Source organism: Cyrtonyx montezumae, unplaced genomic scaffold (assembly GCF_038088225.1).
Source record: "Cyrtonyx montezumae isolate F1298 unplaced genomic scaffold, pur_monq_1.0 scaffold_9, whole genome shotgun sequence".
In the NCBI taxonomy this organism is placed as follows: Eukaryota; Metazoa; Chordata; class Aves; order Galliformes; family Odontophoridae; genus Cyrtonyx; species Cyrtonyx montezumae.
This window is the reverse complement of record NW_027072100.1, coordinates 10,747,786-10,766,636: the sequence shown is the minus strand read 5'-3', so window position 1 is coordinate 10,766,636 and position 18,851 is coordinate 10,747,786. Positions and strand designations below refer to the sequence as shown.

Sequence of the window (18,851 nt, the reverse complement as noted above, 5' to 3'; positions counted from 1 at the left end):
CCGGGGACGCGGCTCGGCCCGGCGGCGCCGCCGCTCCCCCCCGTTCCCCCCCCTCCCCCCCGGGACGGAGGCGGCACGATGGGCGCCCTGGGCCTGGCCCTGGGGATTTTCCACTACCTGGGGCTCTACCTGCAGCTCGGCGCCGCCTCCCGGCCCCCCCCGTGGGACGCCCCGGCGGAGGGCAGCGGTGAGCGCGGGCGCCGGGCACCGGCGATGGGGTGGAGGGGGAGGCTGCGAGAGGGGCGCGCCCGGGGCTCGGTCCCGGCGGTGCGGCTCCCCGGGGCTCGGGCTCGGCGGAGCGCGACCGAACGGCGGCGGCGGCGGAGGCGGAGGGGGGGGGTCCCGGGGGCCGCGGCGGCGCCGGGTTTCGGCAGAGCGGAGCGCTCCGTCGCGGCGGCGGCTCCGCGGAGCGAGGGCTGAGGATCGGGGCTGCGCTCCGCCGCCCCGTTCCCTCGGCCTCCGCCGCCGGGCGCCGTGCAGCCCCGCGTGCATCCCGAGCACATCCCCGTGCGCTGCCGCACGCCCCTCGCAGCGGGAGCGCCGTCTCCCCTCGAGACTCCTTCCGACCCCTCCCGTTATCCGTCCCCGCGGCTCCGCCGGAGGAGGGGACCGGGACCTCCGTGGGATCGCGGCATCACTGGGGCTGGCGCTGCCCGGATCCGCGGGGAGCTCGGACCCGAACCGACCGCGGATGCTCGGGGCCGTCGGGGGCCGCTCCCTGCTCTGGGAGCCGCTGGTGGGGCTGGAGCCGGCAATGGGGGAAGCTCTGCCCCCTCGCCGTGGGGTGAAGGCGGAGGGATGCGGCCCATGGGGCGGGTGAGCGGCATCCAGGTCCCGCACCGCACCCCTCAGAAATACAGCAACCGGCGAAAAAAAAAATGATGAAACGGTCTCTACGGGGGAGAAGGGACCGAGGGAACGGACGCGGAGGTGGGGAGCGCACCTCGCAGCCCCATTACGGCTTTGGGCCGCGAGCGGTTCCGCAGCGACTCCCTTAATCACAACAGAAACCTTTATTAACGATACTGAAAAGCAGAGAGTAAGTGGGTCATGGATAATAAGCCGTTCTTGTTCAGTAGGTGAATACCAATTCGATCAGAGCCGTGTGCCGTATCAATCGGCGCTTGGCGGGGGGGGTTGGGGGGGGGAGGCGGCCGCGTCCCCGCGATTTGGGGCTGCGATCGCTCCCTGCGGCCCCAGCTCCTCCCGGGACCGAGCACCGGCGCCGGGCACCGCCGAGCCCACCGCGTCCCCAGGAGCGTGTGTCACCGCTGCTCCCAGCCCGGCTGCAGGCGGTGCGGGGAGGGGCTGAGCGAAGGCTCCGTGGCCCCAGCGTGGGCATCGTGTGCCCGGTGGTGATTCCAGCCCCGAGCCGCTTGGTAAGCAGCGCGCATTGCGAGCAGGAGAACCCTGTCTCCTTCCCCGCATCATTTGCAAGCGGTAGCGGCTCCATCAATAACCGCTGGCTGAATGGCTGAGGGCTGCAGGAGCGCTGCCCCGGCTCCCCGGGGTGCTGCCCCGCTCCTTTGTCTCACACACCAATGATTATTCTATCAATTACTTTCATAAACACTTCGCATTGTGCCGGATTTTTTCATGCTTCCTGGTGGGAATTCTCCATCCGATGTGTTTTTCCTGCTGCTGCTCGTGCAGTCATTCAGCGCAATTACTTCTGACACCTCTCCTCATCAAATGTCTGCGCGATCGTTTTCCCTCGAAGAGGGCTGGCAGGCGACGGCCAGGAGCCGGGAATCACTGCGCTACGACTCCGACAGCTCATTTTAAGCAGAGCCCTTCCCCGGGAGCCAGCAGTGCCCGGCAGCAGCGGGGCTGCGATGGGACCCCCATGGGGCTGGGGGCTCTACTGCTGCCGGGGCTGTGCTGGGGATGTCCAGCACCACCTCTGTATCGGCTGCTTTGGGATCAGTGCAGGACGCGTGGATCCCAAATGCTCTCCCTGCGTCCCCCCCTCCCCGGCCCCGCTGGCAGCTCCGCACCGCAGTGCTGGGGGTGAGGGACCCCGGGTGGATCTGTGCTGTCCCCAACGATCACCCCATGACAGACACATTCCGTGAGTGTGTGATGTGGGAGCTGTAGGAACAGCCCCGTTTTCATTTCTTTTGCCACTTCTACTATCAAATAACTGCTCCTCCTCGTTCCCTTTGGGAGTGGAGTGCCATGGCCGGAGCCCCGGCCCCATACAGCTGCTCTGGGAGCGGGGAGCTCACTGTGGGGTGGGAGTGGGGCTGCAATGCCTGAAATCCCCCCGGGTTCTGGGTTAGCTCGGCCTCGTGGCAGTGGGAGCAGAGGTGCCAGCAGTGTCCCTGCAGCGGTGCAGCCCCAGTGCTGCAGGGCTGGGGCAGATGCTGCTGTGCAGTGGAAGAGGTCTCAGTCCGTGGCTGTGGGGGCTCTGGGGTGGGGGCAGTGGTTGTTGTGTCGGTTTCTCTCTGGGATTTGTTTTCGGTGACCCGGGGTCGCATCACCTCTGCTTGTAGGGCTGCTGGGAGGACGGGGCAGCACTGCTCGAGGGCACCACTGTCCGTCCCCTCGGCTGTCGGTCGCCTCGAGGGGTCGGTCACCACCTGGGACGGGCTGGGTTTGGGCTGTGGTGGGGCACAGCTGTGTCCCCTCCCGTTCTGCCCTCTCTGTGCTCTGCTGTGGGGCTGTGGGAGGGGGCAGCTGGGGCAGGGTTACCCGGGCGCGTGGCCCCGCTGGCAATTAGCGCTCAGAGTGTCCTGACTCACCCAACCAGAATAAACGGTGGATTATAACTCGGAGCTTTGTGAAGACAATCAGCCACGCTTGATCGCTGCCCAAAACACAATAGCGACAGTTAGGGGCGGGGGCTGGGGGGGTGTGTGTGTGCAGAAGTCCTGCCCTCAGCCCCAAATCTTCGCCTCCAGACCTCCATCCCTGAGCCCCACGCGCTGCAGGGCTGGAGCAGGGCCGGGTTTATCCCCAGCGCCGACGTTTCAGTGGTGCGATGGGGGCTGTGCCGGTTCAGAGGGGTAAATAATTCACGGAGCGAGCTGGAGCACTAACGCGGTAATTAATACGCTTTTGCAAATGTCCGATACATATTTAATCGCCCTTCGGTGCGCGTTTACACAGCGAGCAGCCAGGCGGTGCTGTCAGCAGCCCTCCCAGCGCTGAGGGTTTGGGGTCTGCGGTCCCACTGCCCCCGCGTGGCCCCGAGCGCTGGGACGTGCGGTGCAGTGAGCGCTGGGCTCGGGGCTGCGGGCTCAGAGTGGGACCCCGCGCTGTTTCCACGGCCGTAGGGCAGAGGCTGTGGGGCTGTGGGGGCTGTGGGGACTGATCCTGCCCCACGGGGGGAGGGGTGGGGGGCAGCAGCCACTCCGTCTGCAGTTTATGAGCGCACGGAGCCGTCCCAGCAGGCGTTTTCAATTCCGTTTATCTGTGTTTCCCCATTGAGTTCATTTTATTTCCCCTGATTTTTGTTTCCTGGAAGATTTATCGATCCTGATTTGCTCAGTTTATGACAGGTAGCGGCCATAAAGCAGCGGAGCCGCGGGCCCTGCAGCCCCCCCTCCCCCCCCTCCCTCTGTCTGTGAGGACGCAGTGCAATGTCAGGGACAGGGACAGGCTGCAGACTGGGGGGCGGGGGGGCTGCCCCACTGCACCACCCCACAGTGCCACATCCTCCAATGCAGGATCTCTGCTCCCTGCCTTGGGAAGGGGACAGGGATGGGGACCCTTGTGCCATTAGAGCAGAGCTCCATGGGCTGATGGAATGAGCATCACTCAGGTGGCAGAAGTGGAGCTGTTGTGGGGTTTGTTCATTGAGGCCCTTCCTGCTCCCCCCGGCCGCTGGGGGTCGGAGTGTGGAGGGATGGAGCCGTGCTCAGCCCCCTCAGCCCCCACACTGCGTGCGCTCCTCCGCTCCCCGCTAAGATGGATTAAAGGAAAGCGATAAGTCTACGGGATTGCCGTGCGTCCGGGGGGACGGAGCGATATTAGAGGCATTAACTTTTCTGTCATGCTGATAATAACTCGTGTTCAGATGGGATCAGGCTCGGTAAGGAGCCCCGGGGCTGTGCACGGCTCAGGGGGCTCTGCGGGGGCACCGTGGGACCGAACGGCCGCTGGAGCCACAGCCCCCGGTGGGGACAGACCCTTCTGGGCCCGGGTGGTGGAGCTGAGGTGGGGGTACAGCTGAGGAGGGGGCACAGTGCTGTGACTGTGCCATCTCCCGGTGACCCCCCCCCCACCCTGAGGCCGATACACAGCGGGACCGCGATCGCTCCGGAGGAGATGAACAGAACTCTCATTACATCTCCGAACAATATTTGTTTTGAGAGAGGAAAGCAAACCGTACGGCACTCGGGAGACCGTTTGGGGGCCGCGTTCGGAGAGGGTTTGCTTCTTCATTTATGCTCTGATTTCAGCAGAGGTGCGAGCGCGCTGCGTCACCGCCCCTCGGGGTCCCAACACCGGGGCGGTGGGATCGGGGCGGTCCCAGTGGGGGGGGGGGGGGGAGGGGACACGGGGTTGGGGACGGAGCTGGGCAGCCGGGGTGGGCCGCTGTGGGCACAGCCCATCCACGGCGCCCGCATCCCCGCTCTGCCCCCGCAGCGCTGTTCACCGAGACCCCGCACGACGTGACGGCGCAGGCGGGCGAGGACGTGGAGATGGCGTGCTCCTTCCGCGGCAGCGGCTCGCCGTCCTACTCCCTGGAGATCCAGTGGTGGTACGTCCGCACCCACAAGGACTGGACGGACAAACAGACGTGGGCTTCCGACCAGGTAACGCTGCAGGTTGGGGTTGGGGGGGGGGACGTGCATCCCGTGGCCTTCCTTTCTTCTCCCCCCCCCCGCCCCTCTTTTCCTCGTCTGTTGGCTTTGGCACACAGCTGTCTCCGTTTCTCTTTCTGTTCACACAGAGATAAGGGCCCAATAAAGGGAGGGCGGGTTTCGGTATCTTAATGAGCTCTTATTATTGTGCCTTCGGCAGAGCTGCGAGGGCTCTGCCATGTGCTGAGGCCACGGGGGTCACTCCCAGCCCCTCCCCCATCCCGGCTCCTCGTGGGGTGGGATTCGGCTGATGGTTTTCCCGTGCTCCAGCCCAACTCGTGTCCCGTCCTCTCCCAGCAGCCAAAAGCATCGCAGCAGGAGGAGGCCGGGAAGGACGCAACGAAAATCAGCGTGAGTTCCGATCGTGGCCCTTAGGAGGACTTTGAGTGGGGGCACCCCGCTCTTTGAGGGAGGGGGGGCTGCCCCACGCGGGGGCTCCTTCTGTCCCCCATCGCCCCAACGTGAGCACCGCCGGGCGCCGCTCCCCCCTCCTCGGCGGTGAGGATTAGCACATGGAAATTCCGCAGCCGGTAATGAACGCCCCAGGGAGACCACATCCCGTTTGATCGATTCGCTGCGTGGCTTCCCGAGGGCTGAGCCCCGTTTGTCACTCTCCTCCCGAAGGGCCACGCAGTGCTCCCCGAATTAATGCCCGGAGCACAGCGGGTGCCCGCGGCGTTCCCCCCCCCCCCCTCCACGAGGGGCGAGCTCGGATCCACCGGCTCAGCCCCGTGCCCGGTGCCGTGCCCCCCCCCCATTTCAGGGGGAGTTTGGTGACGCTTTGGCGGCGGCTCCGGCCCCATTTCCAAACCGCGCGGAGCCCTCAGCCGACACACGCGGCGGAAAGCAGAAAAACGGCCGCTGCCGTCCCGTGTGATTATAGGGAACGGAGCCGGGGGCCTCGGGGTTGGGCCATAAATCTGATTTATTGACCCAACCCCATAGCAGCCGCGGCTCTGGCTGGTGAATAAGTCTTAAATTTCATGGGGTGATAAATACTGAGAGCGAATCAATTTGGTAGAAAAGCTAATTAGCGGCGTGGCCGCGCATCCATCTCCGGCCCCGACGGACGGGGCGGGGGCTGCGGGGCGGTCCCTGCGGGGTGGGGGGGGGGGGAGGGGTTGGGGGGCTGGGGGAGGGGGTCCGTGACGCCGCGCTCCGCCGCAGGTGGTGAAGGTGGTCGGCAGCAACATCTCGCACAAACTGCGGCTGTCGCGGGTGAAGCCGTCGGACGAGGGCACGTACGAGTGCCGCGTGATCGACGCGAGCGAAGGCGCGGCGCGGCAGCACAAGGTGAAGGCGTTCCTGCGCGTGGAGGCGGCGCGGGGCGTGGGGCACCCCCAGGACACGCAGCCCCCCCACCCGCACCACCACCACCACAAGGCCGGCAGGGAGCTCAGGAAGCGCGCGGCCGACGCCTCCTGCGTGCTGTAGGACTGCCGCTCCCCACGGACTCACCCCCGACCGCCTCCATCTCCTCCCCGACCCCGGGCGGCTCCGGGCCTGACCTCCGTGCTGGGGACCCCCCCTCCCCCGACCCGCCCACTGAGAACCCCCCCACCTCCACCCCTGGGAACCTTCCCCGCTCCCCTTCGTGCTTTGCAGAGCGGACCCCACCTGCACCCCTCCCCCTCACACCCGTAGGATGCCCCGTTTAGTTGCTTTGTTCCCCCACCCCTCCCCCACCAACCACATCCCCTTCGCAGCCCATCTATCGCCGCATCAGCCATTTTAGGGACTGTATATACTGCCTCTCCCCTGCCTGCCCCACGGCCGCCCCAGCACGCCGAGGCCTGAGCCCAGTGCAGGAAGGACGGTGCGGGGAGGGGCTCACTGCCGCCCCACTGCCCGCACCCCGGGACCCCACCATGGGGCACTGCCGCTGGGGAGGGGGCTGCAGAGGGGAGAGGGCCCGGGGCCCTATTGCCCTCACCCCAACCCCTCCCAGCCCGCACCACCTGCAGCTAATAAAGCTCCTTAACGAATCCTGCAGGCGTCTCTGTCCTTGGAGGGGTGGGGGCACGGCATAAATGAGCCTCACTGGGGCCCCTGCACCGTGGGACCGGGAGCAGCAGGGGGGCTTGGGGTGGGCACGGTGATCAGCAGAGCTTTGGGGGGGGGAAGGATACGATCTCACTGCGTGAGCAGCACCGGAGCCCATAAACACAGCGGTACTTCCCCAGGGCAGAGATACGCGCAGCCCCAGCGATGGGGCTCTGCTGGACGCTCCGCCGGGAAACGCATCTCGGGGTGGGAGGGGAGGATCAGGCACCGGGTAATAACCGTCTGCAGGAGGAGAGGGAAGAGCTGGGGCTGCGCCGAGGAGAGGAACGGGCTGCAAATCACCTCAAACGGCGAGCGAGCAAATCGCTGTTTGGCGTGGCAATTTGCAAAAGCTAGAGGCAGGCTGTTAAAAATAACAGGTTTTATTGGGAGAGATTCATTTCGCTGAGATGGTGGGAAACGTTGGGAGCGGGAGATGGAGCGAGGGGACACGCGGGGCTGGGGGCGGCACCCACGGGCACGGCATTGCCACCCCCCTCCCCCACGCGGGTTCGCTCTGAACGCTGCTCTGCTCCGGCTGCAATGAAGCCAGTGCTCTGCTATGGGACGGGCTGCTGGAGGAACCACCAGGAGTGAACCCAAAGGTGAGGGGAACCTTCCCAGCAGCCCCCATGGCCGCCCTGTGCTCCAGACACTCACCTGGGGTCCCCAGCAGAACCACACAGAGCCAATCCCACGTGACAATCCATTTATTGCACTGGATTTTCTGAGCCTGCTTCTGAACGAAGACTCAAGATCAGCCCTCCCCATGTGACCAGCATCAAACTTCCACCAGGCTCTGTCTCCATGAGCAGCCAGCTGCCTGAGGCCGTGCAGGGCAAGCAAGGAATATGAGCATGGATGGAGGGGCAGCCCCAGGTGAGCAGGAAACCCTGGTTGGGGGCAGCAAGACCTGCAGCCTCACACCTCTGACCACACGGTGCTGCCAACTCACACCAAACAGCATCGTGTGGCCACGTGCACGCAGCCCACGCTTCTCAGGGCGTTAAAGGGCGGAGAGGTTTGAGATATGGCCTGTGAGGAACAGCAGGCAATCTGGGAATAAGGGGGGCTCTTAAATCACTTGCAAGCTGTAAATCAAGGCTGGCTGTTTATCTAAAGGATCTGCCGTGGCTCGACGGCAGCGCAATTCATTTGGCCTGGCTTCAATAACTGCAAGGGAAAGGCCTTGCTGATGCTGAGGGGACAGCAGGATGCTGCTCTCAGTAATAGCGGTGAGGAACTCACTGTAAATGCACGTAACTCTTGGTTTTGATTTCAGTTAATATCAGAAGAGGATTTCCAATGTGCTGAAAGTGCCCGCCACTCCAGGAGGGTCAAACGTTAAGCCTGCAGTTGGCAGTGATGTTTCCGATGGGGACAGCACAGCACAGCTGGGGGGGCACGGGGTGCTGGTGCTGCAGGGGCATCACCCAACCATCGAGCACTGGGAAGCCACGTCCAGAAAAGGACTCTTTACCCTATACAAACCTCGTCCTCACACACAGCTGAAGGAAAACCTTCCATCCATAGGGGAAGGCGTCTCGGTCAGCACCCAAAGGGGCCGTGCTTTCCCCTGGAGCGACTCCGGGTGCTGCTGATGGGATCCTCCCAGGTGAGCACTGTCTAGCAGTGGTTCTCCCCTGCCAGCTGCCGTGAAGGTGCTCATGGAGGAGGTGCTCCCGGAGTCCCGGTGCTCTCCCGTTGCCGCAGCTCCTCCAGCAGGAGCAGGATGTTGTCACTGAACTCGTTGCGCTGCCTGCCCATCCCCTGCAGCTTTGGGGGCTGCAGGCTGGCGTGGGGTGGCTCGTATGGGTGAGGGCAGCACACGTCGGTCAGGAGGAGCCAGGTGCTGTCAGGGTCCACGTGCATTAAGTGGAGGAAAACGCTTCAGAAAGCAATGGGAAGAAAGGAGAGAAGAGTAAGGAGCAAGGTTTTCCACTTACAGCCAGTGGGGTTATGGTAAGCAGTTGGAAGGCGTTGGCTCTGTCTGCAGCCTGCACAGCTTTCCAGGCTGGGCCACCAGGAGAGCTGAACGCTGTCCTGAGGGTCTTTCTTTCACTCTCTCCCACTCTGATTTCTTATTAACTACCTCCAAATGTTCTTCCTCCTGCACTGCTTGTTCAGCAAGCGGAGTTCTTCCCTCTGCCTGGCACTCGCTGGCCGTGCTGGTGGGAGCAGACATTCCTGGTCTCCAATCCCTCCCCAGGATGAAGAGAGCAGCCCCTGAGGGATTCACTGCTCCCTGGAGAACTCCGCTGCCTCTCGTGCCCACAGTGGCCCACGGTGTGGGATCACCTCCCAGTAACACAGAGTGAGTGCAGCTTAAAGAACAACTTGACTCTTACAGCTCCAAACTAACTCTTCGGGTAGTATCCAAGCAACCTGTTTCCATGGCAAGGAAACCTGGGGTTAATCCAGGTTTGTTTTCTGTTGCTGCTCTTTTTTTTTGTTGTTGTGGTGGTGTTTTTTTTAGTTAAATATAATTTCCCTGAATTTGGCCTCGTGCAGGTGTCTGTCTGAGCCAGCTTCCAATGACAGCTGTCAGTAAGAATCCAATAAGCTTCCCAGTAAACCAAAGGATATCTTTAATGCCATGTAATCAAATGTGGTATCTAAAAAGATCCTGAAAGAGCTCATATTTGTTCCAGCTGTGTTAACCAACTGGTTCTCGTGGCTGTTCTGGTGCACGGGCTTCTCCCAGGCTCTAAGCAAAGGCATGGTGCAGCACAAAAGGGCTGGCAGCAGATCCAGGCTGTGCAGCTGTGCTGAGCATTAACTAGAGACAGGTCACTGCAGGCTTCAGCAAGAGCAGGGAAATTATTTCTGTGCCTTGGAAGAAAGCATTCCTACCCAGAACAGTGACGGAAAGGTCAGATGGTAAACTTCACAGACTGTAAACATTTATTAAAAAGAAGTGTAAATTTCAAAACAGTCACTTCAAGCTGAGAAAAAACGTAGAGCTATTTGTAAGGCGTTGACAGAGGGCACTGACAATTTCTTCACATCTTTTTTTCCTTCAGGGTTTGGTGCTTTGTTTTTTTTTTCCTCAAGCTGAGGAACTGGTTGGGGTGAGGCCGTTTAGGAAGTCGGTCAGATGCTCAAGTTTACATCTGAATTTACACCATTTTCCCCCTGCCAAACTTTGGTGCTTTAGTCTCTTTGGAAACAAGATTAAGGTAATGTTTATCTCCTGGAATACCACAGCAGCCATAGGAAAGCCCCACTTCTTCTGCCTCAGCTGTGCTGTGGTTCATTTTTTCCCAGCATCTATTTCTGCCCTCTCACTAACTGCCACTGCTTCATCCAATAAAACTACAGGGTCCCATGAACGGGATTAAATAGTCTCCCTGGAGCACGATAACACTCCTGGAAGACAAAAATCTCTTTTTTTTTTCTTTCTGGGGGGGGCAGGGGGGGATGGCTGCACTTTGACCTAAAATTGCTGCTCAGCCCTTCACATCTCTACAGAATCTTCACTTTAAAATGAGGCTGAGACAACGAGGGGAGTTACTGCAGCCAGCTTTGGGCGAGCCGACCTTCCTCCTGGCAGGTCACAGCTCATGAGCTGTGTAGGAAACCACAAAGGTGAGCAAAAGCCAGTGAGCATCAATCAACACAGCACACAGGTTCCAGGCATCCTTTTACCCCATGTGATTTCGGCAGTGATAAAGCTGAGTTATGTGATGTGTGTTGGCACTGGGGCTGCGGATAAGATTAGTTCTGTTCTATCTGTTTTTAGAAGCATTTAAATTGCAGAATATTTCATGTAGCAGGCTGATTGTCTGCCCTTGCCTAAATGCACATCATATGGCTAATTCAGTGCTTTCCCCCCCCCGTCCCTAGTGTGTGTGTGTGAGAAATTACACAGCTTTTCAGCCTGCTTTGTTAATGATTTAAAAGCTTAAGTTTCCAAACAGATAAATCCTGGCATTCTGCTTTCCACACCAGCGTTGCTTACACAGATGAACGTTATACTGTATCAAGGATATGCAAGCCTACAGCAAAGAACCCCTTTGCAGAACAAATGCTGCTGAAGCCTGCTGCGACGCCATAAAAGCCACTAAGGTAAAAATAAACTGACTCTCACCAACTCCGGAATACAAACAAAGGTACAGCTCCAGCTTCTGAGAGCTCTCTCTGTCTCAGCTGCTGCCCAGCCACACAAAAGCTCTCCCACACCCCTGGGAGGTCTGCACTCAGGTGAAAGGGAGCTGACAGCTTTTCCCTTTTTAACAGTCTGCCCTCTGAAATCCGCCGTGCCTGCTGGACCCGCTCGCAGCTGGCTGCCTCTCCCATTAGGGGAGGGAAGGTGGGCCACACAGAGAGGGGGGCTCTTCCCCATCCTTGAGCACAAACAGAGGCACGTGGTGTTCTTATTCACTCCCTCCACTCTGTAACTGGACATATTTTGTCTGCTCAAACGTCTGCCCTTGTTTCCAGGTGACAACATATGGCAGCAGTGATTCCTTATCCTGACAGCAGGAACATGTTGAGCACGATTCTGAACAGCAACTAGCAAAGTGTGGCTGTCAACACTTCACGGGGCTAACGCATGTTCACCTAAACTGTTGGTGCTCTTTTAACCTCTCCCAGCCTTCGCAGAGTGAGACTGGTGCCAGGACTGGCAACGTCCTAAGCAACACAGGTCCACCTGGCTGAGGCTGGGAGGAACAGACCTCTTTTGCTGCCTAGCTGCAGGCTGGCAGCTGGAGGAGGTAAGCCATTTCACTGGGCCCTACAGCAGAGCTGTTCTGACAGGTTTGATCCACATGGATAATTCATTTTGAATAATACCTGAGAAATTCTGTGAGAGACTCTTTTCTACAGGATGCAGACATGCTGGGAAAATGAATGAGAAAGGATCAAGAGGAAAGGGGTTACTGTGTTCCCTCTCTCCCCAAGTTACTCGTACACCAGATAGATCTGCATTTAAGAGACATTACCTCTGGGCAGCTTCCTGCAACTTCGTGGGTTGCTTGGCACTGAGGTAAACCAGGCAAGCATCTGCCACTTTATTCAGGTCACTCTCACCTGCAGAAATGGAACAGAAAAGAAGGGTAGGAGGTAACCTACTCAGCTGCTGCCACCTAATAGAATCTGCTTTAAATTGGCAGCAATGGGCTTCTGAGCCTTTGAACTGTCTGACCCAGAGCTCTTCTGACCTCTTCTCTTGAAAATCTTGCTGTGGAGCTAGGAAAGCAATCAAGAGTATTGAGTGAGGAAAATAGCAACCAGCCAGCAAGCCTTCTCCCTCATCAAAGTCAGCTCCAGAAATTTAACCTGCAAGAATTCCAGAGAGAAGAATAACGTGCTGCATGCAGAGGGTCATCCAGAGAGATGCCCCAAAACGGAACCAGTCAGCTTAGCCACAAGTCTCATCCAGGTGCTGGTTTTCAGTGAAGAACAAAGCGTGGTCCAACAGGTCTGACTGCAGTAACTCAAGTATTCCAACTCATACCAATTTTAATGCACAAATAAGATAAGCAGTCAGACTCTGTGTAGTATTGGGGATCTCTCTTGGAGAGTAAAGAGTGAGAAGACCCTCTTTAGAAAAAAGATAGTTTAAGGCCCTGGGCAGAATGAATCTGGAGATCAGTCTGTGGGGCACCAGAAGGGTGGGAATCAAGTGCAGGTCTGGTCAGTCACAATGAAAGGAGCGGAATTACATCAGAGATCTCATACAATCCACGCTTCCCCTGGTACTCACCCATGTCCAACTTCTCACACAGAGCACCCAGTCCCTGCAACACAGCGAGCTGTAACTTGAAGGCAAGTGTGTGGTTGTACACAGGCCCAGCTCTGGCACTTGCTGCAGCTTGGTTGTGGAGGGAGCTGGTCAGCTTAGGCAGGACATCTTTGGAGAATCTCTGCCTCAAAAAGTCCCCACACTTTTGTGCCAGGGTACACAGCACCTAGAGGAGAAACTGCAGTTACTAAGAGGCTAAGTGCACCTCCAGGTGCACGGGGTGGCTGCTCAAGATTACTGCACCCAGCAACAACAGCAGCTCACTGGATAACACGTTCTCTTTTGCTTATTTTTACAGTTGAAAGGAATGTGACCACACCTGCTGCCACCTCCTGTGTAAAGCAGAAGAGAAATGTTGGACAGAGAGGCTGGATGAGCTGCACCTTGCTGCTCAGCTTCACGCTGCTAACCTCCTGGGACTGCTTCTCCCTCCTCAGCAAGGTGAAGGTAAGGGTGGCTTGTGAGTTCTAAATACAGAACTGCTGGAGGACTCTCTGATGTGAGATGATTTTCAAGAGTTAGTTTTGTGCACTGATCTTGCCCCTGTTTTAAAGCAGGCACATGCAACATATGGCTATCTGAAATTCCAGTGCGTGGCTTCTTGAATTTGGGGAATCAAAGCTTTCCTTTTATTCACGCTGAAGGACTCGAAAATGAGTCTCATTCTGCACAGCAGAGGAAGCCCAGTGAAACTCTGGAGCTGTCAACCTCAGGCAATGTGTTTTTTGAGTAACTTGTGATTCAGGAAGAGAATGCTGCCAGTTGGTATGGCCAGGAAATCTTTAAAAATGTTATTATGAGGCTAAGTCTGCACTTAACCTCTCCCCTCCCCTGAATACGTTTCAATTGCAAAACATTCCCCTCTCTTCAGTCTCAGGCTTCCAAAGGGGTTGCTGAGACTGCTCCCAGCAAGGGTAACTTGCACTGCTTAGTATTTTATCTGTGGACATGCTGGGGTTAAGAGTGGTACAAACCTACCCAATGCAGGGAGGTGATCCTGTTTTCTGAACCACATTTAAAAAAAAAGAGGTCACAAAAATCTTTCCATAAAGTCAGTTTCTGTCACTGGCTACAGCAGTGCCTGAGCTGCTTAGCTGCTTGCCTTCTAAGCACCAGCTTGAAGGCTGCTGGCAAAGATTCACTGCTGTACCTTGAAGGCTCTCAGCACTGCCAGAGGGTCATCACTGATCAGCCGAGTGACGAGAGCTGGCCAGGCACGATGAGCCATGGGAAGCAGATGGTTTCCGTGAGGATGCAGCACAGTTACACAGAGCTCCAGCACGTCCAGGACCTGTGCACGAGGGACAGGAAACAGGCTTTCAGAACACTGCAGCACCAGGCATTCAAGTGGATGCCCAGCATCACAGCAGGAAGCAAGGACAAAGGAAGATTCTAACACAAAAGGGTATGGTTTCACCTCAGCATGAGCTGGGATAACTGAGCATTGCACAGAACACTGGCCTACTCTGAAACCAACGAGCAGCCCAGTGATGTAACTCACGCAGGGCTACAAGGCCAGGCAGAAATAAGGACAAGATTTCTAGCCAGATCCTGCGGGCTGAGCTGTGCACTAGGACCCTGCTGTTCCTGTTGTACAGCAGCAGGATCACCTCGTAGGGCTGAGGCCGCTGTGGTAAGAATCTGGGTTATGCCTCACTGCTGCATTTTTCTGTCTTGCTTTGCAGTTTAAAAAGAGGACACCTTCAAAGGATTTTATAATTTAAAGAAAAAAGCCAGGCTTCTAGCCTTGCTTATCACAACCCCAGCAACTTCTGAAATGTTCATTAGTCTGTGAAGTCTACAGACTGAAGGAGGAGGATGGGAGAAAGATGCTTCTTCCTTCGCCAAAGGCTGAGGCGCAGTGTGTTGTGAGCACCAAGGAAACATGCTTGTCTCAAAGCCACCCTTCAGATCACACTCAGCCTGGCTGCCACTCCTAACGCAGACCACTTTCAGAAAACTCCCTCCCTTTAATTGCTGACACCTGCAGGGCCTGTCCCGAATAAGCACACGGTGGCACTGATCTTGCAACAGCAGGAAGCCTCACGAGCACACTGAGGGGGCTACGGCCCCTCCACAGGCACCACCTATCCCCTAAACTGCTGCTCACCCACCTTCAGCCGCACACGGAGGTTCCTGTCAGACAGCAAGTGGATGCACCTCTCCATCACATCTTTGGCCAGCTGAGCGTGGCTTGGCAGTGGAGTTTCTCCTTCTGTGTCAGAGCTGCTTGGCTCGGGCTTAGCGAGGGGGGGAACCTCATCTGGAGGACAAAACTGTTACTGAAACCATGAAGATGACTTGGAAGCTCTGGGAGATCAGAATACCCACCAACTACTCTGCAAATTCCCAGATGAGACCTTTGGCATTTCTGATCATGTTTAGATACAGCCAAGGATACGCTTGAGCTGAGTGAGTTAAATGGCAGACTCAAACTGTGGGACTGAGGAAGTTTTGGTTTCTTTACTGGACAAAGCAATTGGTCTGACATTTGCAGACTCTCTTCACCACGGACTTCTTTATTTCCCATTGATTTTTATTAAAAATGAAAAGCTTGGATATTTAAAGATGAAGTATTTAAAGGTCAGGATTGCAGCATAGCCCAGTAAAGACTACGAAGTTCCTTACATGAATGTCTGCAGGGCCTTCCAAGGCCATGAGGGAAAGAAGTAGGAGCATTATGAGCCCGGAGAAAATGGTATAGGGATTCCTGAGGGAGGGTGAGGAAGCTGAAATAGGCTTCTGAAAAGATGCAAGTTTGGGTCTTGGACCCTGTTACAGTGACCTTTTATGAATGAGGAAATATAGCTTTTCTTTTCCTCCCCCAAGAACAGAACAAAGCAATGCCAAGCAGCACCTCCCATGAGTTACAGTCAGCTCAGAGCAAATCTGAGATTGTCACGAGTACGTCAGTCTTTCAGTCCCATCCAGATACCCCCACGTGTTGAAAGGAAGCCTCAGAAATCACTGTCTTTCTCTAAGCTAAAGATATTCTGCTCCAGTACTGACCTGTCTCCTCATCACCCAACTCAGAAAGGTTGCCCTCAGCAATCTGCTTCTGCTTGATGTAGTCAAGGAAGAACTGCTCCACTTCTTGACTCGTTATCTCCTGCTGCATCTGGGACAAAGTGCTGCTGTGCCTCTCCTCAGCCTGCCTCTGCTGGTGCTCCTCGCTGCAGGACGGCCCAAACCACTGGACTGCAAAAGAGGAACTGATACATCACTAAGCATTCATGATTCCTTCCTGCAAATCAGCAAGCTACCTACCACAGGTTCCTTGAGAGAAGGGAAGGACTTTGAAGTGTGGGATTGAACTATGCAACCAGGCAGAGGCTGTCGCATCAATGGGACCTCTTGTGACTGTTAAAACCCTGATGGACACAGCAATACACCCCACGTGCTTCTACAGAGCATTTATGGGAGGAGTAAAACTATCCTTCCTGAACCACATCCCCATAACCCTGCAGGCCAGGCAGACAGAAACTGGTTACTGTTACTGCCCATAAGCAAAGAAAATGATTACTATTGCCCGTAAACAAAGTTGTAATTCTGTTGCACCTCAGCTACTTGAAACTTCCTGTGACAGGCCCAAATGTCAAAGACAGGGACCCTTAGTCACAGTAACACTGAACTGTGCAAAGTAAACATCACTTTGATACCTAGAGCTGCCATCAAGGAGTGGAGGACACCGAGGAAAGTGGAAGCCTGGTTATTGTAAGACTGATCTAGTGCAGACAGGACATCTTGGATAACATCTTCTACCAGTGGCAGTAAGCTGGCATCTGAGTGCCTCAGCATGGAGCCCAGGACCTGGGCAGCACGTGGCTGGTGTGCCAGCTGACGCAAGTTCAGGGAAATCCCATTCACCAGATAGTCAGAATTCTCATTAATCAAGCCCTGCACAGAGTCGTAACCGCAGGCCTCGCATATGTCTACCAGCGTCCCCTGCGCGGTCTCACTGATGAGCAGAGTCTTGTCACCAGCCTTTTCCAGCACCGGGTAGAGAGCTGACAACAGAAGCAACCTGAACTCCCTCCCCAGGACAGCTGCAAAGCAGCCGACCCCCTCCAGCTGGATGCAGAGCTGCCACACGTTGCTGTTCATGGTGTGAGTCGTTACGTGCGGCTCTGGGGATGGCAGAACACTGCTGCACGCAGCTCCGGGGAGGGCAGCAAGTCCTGAGCAGGGCACAGAGAGCTGCTCGTGGCTGACTTCCTCTGTATCAATGCTAGTGACCAAGTACCAGTTTGCCTGGTCTGTGTACTCCTGAAGAATGGATGTTACGGAGCCTCTGAGATCGTCCATGCTCAGTGAAACTTCCCTTTCCTGAAGGACATCCACCCCCACGCCAGCAGCTCCCGCAATCAGCTCGTTGAGGACCATGGCAGCCTGCTTCCGGTACACAGCAGACTCACTGTACAGCCCCATGAAGTGATCCACAAGCAAATAGATGTTCCCATAGTAGCCGAGAACACGACAAACTTGCTGAAGGAGCTGGAAAATTTTTTCTTCCGTGAAGAAGCGGAAGTATTTTCTCTGACATCTGCCCTTGTGCACACCGTGCTGCATGCAGCCCAAGGGTTCGTACCCACCCGCACAGCCCCAGCGTCTGTCCTCCACTATCTTCACATCTGTCACATCCAGCTCCAGAACCTGCATCAGTGCTTTGGACAGGCGGTGGAGGTGGGATACGGAGTTGAGGACAATGTTAATCTTGGGGCCCAGCAGCTTCAAGTAGCCAAGTAATAGGCTCAAAGTGGAAAACTTGCCTGCGTCATCCTGAGAGTTCATCAGGCGAGGAAGAGCTGTGGCAAGGGAATGGAGGTTCTCCGAGAGAACGTCAGCGAGGGCTCTGCTTTGAGCTATCACCTGCTGCTCTGCAATGCCTTGCAGCACTTCGTTACACCTGCTTTGCACTTCGCTGTTCTCATCATTAACCAGCCCCACCAGGGCCTTTAGAAGATGGGTGAACGAGTCCACCAGCGACAGCCTGCAGTTGCTCAGTAAGTGACAGACCAGTTCCACCAACTCCAGTCTCACTTTCCAGTGAGAGTGAATGGAAGAAATTTCGACCACTTTTTGAAGGAGGAGGGAGAGTTTTTCTGAGGTACTTTTGCTCCACTCAGGCCCTCTATGGACTATCAGTTCTGCTACTTTACTGTGTTCTACAGACAGCTTTTCTTTCTGCTTCGGGACTCTGGCTAGCTGCTCATCAGCCATTACGAAGCCGACGATCTGATAGAAGAGCCTGATGGCAACAACAGTGGTTCTGTGCCCTTGTTTGACGTCTCCAGCAATGATCCGAGCCAGCGCCATAGAAACACCGGGCAGAAAAGAAGCAAACAAATCCCCGCACCGCTGCTCCTCCTCCTCACGCAGACATGGGTGCTCCTGGCACTCGCACTGCAGCACGAGGACCTGCAAACACTCCAAAGCGGCGATCTTAATTTGCTTCGCCCTCTCTCGTTCCGCCAGGCCCAGGAGCAGCGAGACGGCGAAGCCGAGCAGAGGAAGGCAGGAAGGCTGGTACAGAGCAACGGCCGCGTCCCACTGCGCTGAGTGCATCAGGGCTCGCAACGCCTGCACCGCAGCCAGCTGCAGCTCCTCGGACGGCGCGGGGGATGGGTGCGGGGGCAGGCAGGCACAGAGCTCGGACAGCAGCTCCCGCAGCAGCCGCGGGCTCCTGACGCGGGTGTTGAGCAGCACTGCAGCCACGCACTGCAGCACCCGCTGCACCACGCGCTCCCGCCTGGGCCCGGGCACCTTCAGCGCGAAACGCAGCGGGAAGAGGACGTACTCCTGCAGCTCCTGCAAGGCCCCCGCGCCCACGGCCGCCAGGCGGGCCTCCAGCTGAGCCACGTTCTCCACCGTCTGGGCCTGGGTCAGCTGCACGCAGACGGGGCGCAGCGCCCCGAAGGCCTCCTGCGGGGTGTCGAACACGGCCATGGCGGGGGGCCCGGGGTGGGACGGCCGGCGGTGCGCGGCGCCTACCTGCTCCCGTAGCGAGACCCTCGCGTGCGGGAAGTGACGGGGACGCGGCGCGGGTTCTCGGAGCGACAAAGAGCCCGAGGGGGATCAGCGGGGAGAGCGCCGTCAGAAAAGTCGCGGTTGCTCGCGGTGCGCATGCGCTTGCTCTGAAATAAAAAGCGGCGCGCGGTCGCGGCGTCTTGGCGGGCTTCGTGGGTAGGCTGCGCATGCGCCGCACGCTGCATTCCCTCCCCGCTCGGCGGTCGCGGTGCCGTTTGTCC

General features: G+C 57.4%; 2 protein-coding genes across 3 annotated transcripts; one reads left to right on the top strand and one right to left on the bottom strand.

The window, feature by feature from the left end:
- The first annotated feature begins 51 nt into the window (after positions 1 to 51).
- VSTM2L (V-set and transmembrane domain containing 2 like) lies at positions 52 to 6,370 on the top strand. Of its 2 annotated transcripts, none has more exons than XM_065754144.1 (4): positions 52 to 187; positions 4,594 to 4,763; positions 5,112 to 5,162; positions 5,979 to 6,370. In XM_065754144.1, exons 1-4 carry the CDS (start codon positions 79 to 81, stop codon positions 6,243 to 6,245), a joined length of 597 nt encoding a protein of 198 aa, XP_065610216.1. In that variant the 5' UTR covers positions 52 to 78; the 3' UTR covers positions 6,246 to 6,370. The 2 variants fall into 2 exon arrangements, with proteins under 2 accessions (XP_065610216.1, XP_065610215.1); XM_065754143.1 differs by having other exon boundaries at positions 5,109 to 5,162.
- A 1,433-nt stretch (positions 6,371 to 7,803) lies between these two features.
- TTI1 (TELO2 interacting protein 1) lies at positions 7,804 to 18,587 on the bottom strand. Its single transcript, XM_065754536.1, has 7 exons — positions 16,263 to 18,587; positions 15,613 to 15,801; positions 14,718 to 14,866; positions 13,754 to 13,894; positions 12,565 to 12,769; positions 11,801 to 11,888; positions 7,804 to 8,742 (listed from the first exon to the last, which is right to left on the bottom strand). Exons 1-7 carry the CDS (start codon positions 18,547 to 18,549, stop codon positions 8,520 to 8,522), a joined length of 3,282 nt encoding a protein of 1,093 aa, XP_065610608.1. The 5' UTR covers positions 18,550 to 18,587; the 3' UTR covers positions 7,804 to 8,519.
- Between the last annotated feature and the right edge of the window lie 264 nt (positions 18,588 to 18,851).